This window comes from Wasmannia auropunctata, unplaced genomic scaffold (genome assembly GCF_000956235.1).
Source record: "Wasmannia auropunctata unplaced genomic scaffold, wasmannia.A_1.0 LD295661.1, whole genome shotgun sequence".
In the NCBI taxonomy this organism is placed as follows: domain Eukaryota; kingdom Metazoa; phylum Arthropoda; class Insecta; order Hymenoptera; family Formicidae; genus Wasmannia; species Wasmannia auropunctata.
In genome coordinates, this window is record NW_012067229.1 from 1 (window position 1) to 1,480 (window position 1,480).

Here is a 1,480-nt window from a genome sequence, read left to right on the forward strand (position 1 = left end):
CGTGTGCTCTTCCGATCTGTAATCTTCACATATGTAGTTACATCTCCATACAAAATCTTTCGTTACGTTTCAAAAAATTTTGTATGGAGATGAAACTATTGTACATATGAGAAGATTAAATTGTTTCACGCATCAAATTCTATACGTTACCAAAACTCTTAGCACCTAATTTATTTTAAAGCTGATATTGAGAAATTCTCTAATCTTACCTGGAATTTTGAATAAAATTCCTGGAAAATCCGGGAATTTTCAGGGAATTCTTTTACAAAATTTGAGTATCCACCCTGAAATTGCATATTATAAGAGAAAAAGATTTATCTTCAATAATCCTTCCACAGAGACTTAAGTGGTATTAATTCATTGAAACACACGATTCTAAATTCGTTCTCGTCCCACTCGGAAGAGGTGAAATCCGCGGCCAGTTATACATTGGGCAACATCGCAATTGGGAATCTTCCTGAATACCTGCCTTTCATACTTCAGGAGATTGAGGCGCAACCCAAGCGTCAATATCTGCTTTTGCATTCGTTGAAGGAGGTAAACGTTTTCGTACAGTCGTTTAATCTTCATTCCGATTCAAGCTTATCGAAATGTGGAGGATCTTCTTCAAGTACTATTTCTTTTTGTAGATCATTACGAGTCAATCAGCCAGTCCGTCTGGCGTGTCGCACTTGCAGAATTTCGTGCCTTCGATTTGGATGCTCTTGTATAGGCATTGCGAATGCACGGAAGAAGGTACTCGCAACGTCGTGGCCGAATGCCTCGGTAAATTGACGTTAATCGATCCCGCCACTCTATTACCAAGACTGCAAGAATCGCTCAAATCGCCGTCAGCCCTCATGAGAACAACGACAGTCACGGCGGTTAAATTTACCATTTCCGATCAGGTGCTTTATTTTAATCGCATATAATTGTATGTTATATCTCTCTATTTTTCCTTTTTAATATTTGGATTTCCATTTTTTAAAGGACGAAGCGCTACGAATTGTTGTCTAGTTTATCTTGGAATTTTTTTTCTTGTTTCTGTTCCAGCGAAATAATATCCTTTCGCTTGAAATTTTTTTGTATTATCCGAGCTCGCAAGATCCGAGTCTTTCACTTGATAAGCAGTTGATTTATCAAGCATCCAATAAATAGATCTAGTTTATAATACACATATATATTTACAGCCACAACCAATCGATGTCATGTTGAAGCAATGTATGGGTAATTTCCTGGTCGCTTTGGAGGATCCTGATCTTAACGTGCGTAGAGTAGCATTAGTCGCATTTAATTCTGCTGCGCACAATAAACCTATGCTGATAAGGGACCTTTTGGACGCGGTGCTGCCGCATCTTTACGTGGAAACTAAGATCAAGGTTGGCGATTATAATCTAACAAGGGATCCTCGCGAAGTGTCAAATTCTGATTTTAATGAAAGTTGGTACACTTTGAGGTTACATAAATAAATGAATTTAGAAGAGATCAGAAGAGCACACGT

At 38.1% G+C, this 1,480-nt stretch overlaps 1 protein-coding gene across 1 annotated transcript; it reads left to right on the top strand.

The window, feature by feature from the left end:
* Nucleotides 1-315: 315 nt before the first annotated feature.
* On the top strand, nucleotides 316-1,358 carry LOC105461286 (cullin-associated NEDD8-dissociated protein 1-like; the record flags this gene model as incomplete). Its single annotated transcript, XM_011707777.1, has 3 exons — nucleotides 316-537; nucleotides 630-887; nucleotides 1,170-1,358. Coding segments are annotated over exons 2-3 (378 nt in total), but the record flags the coding sequence as incomplete, so codon positions are not given.
* Between the last annotated feature and the right edge of the window lie 122 nt (nucleotides 1,359-1,480).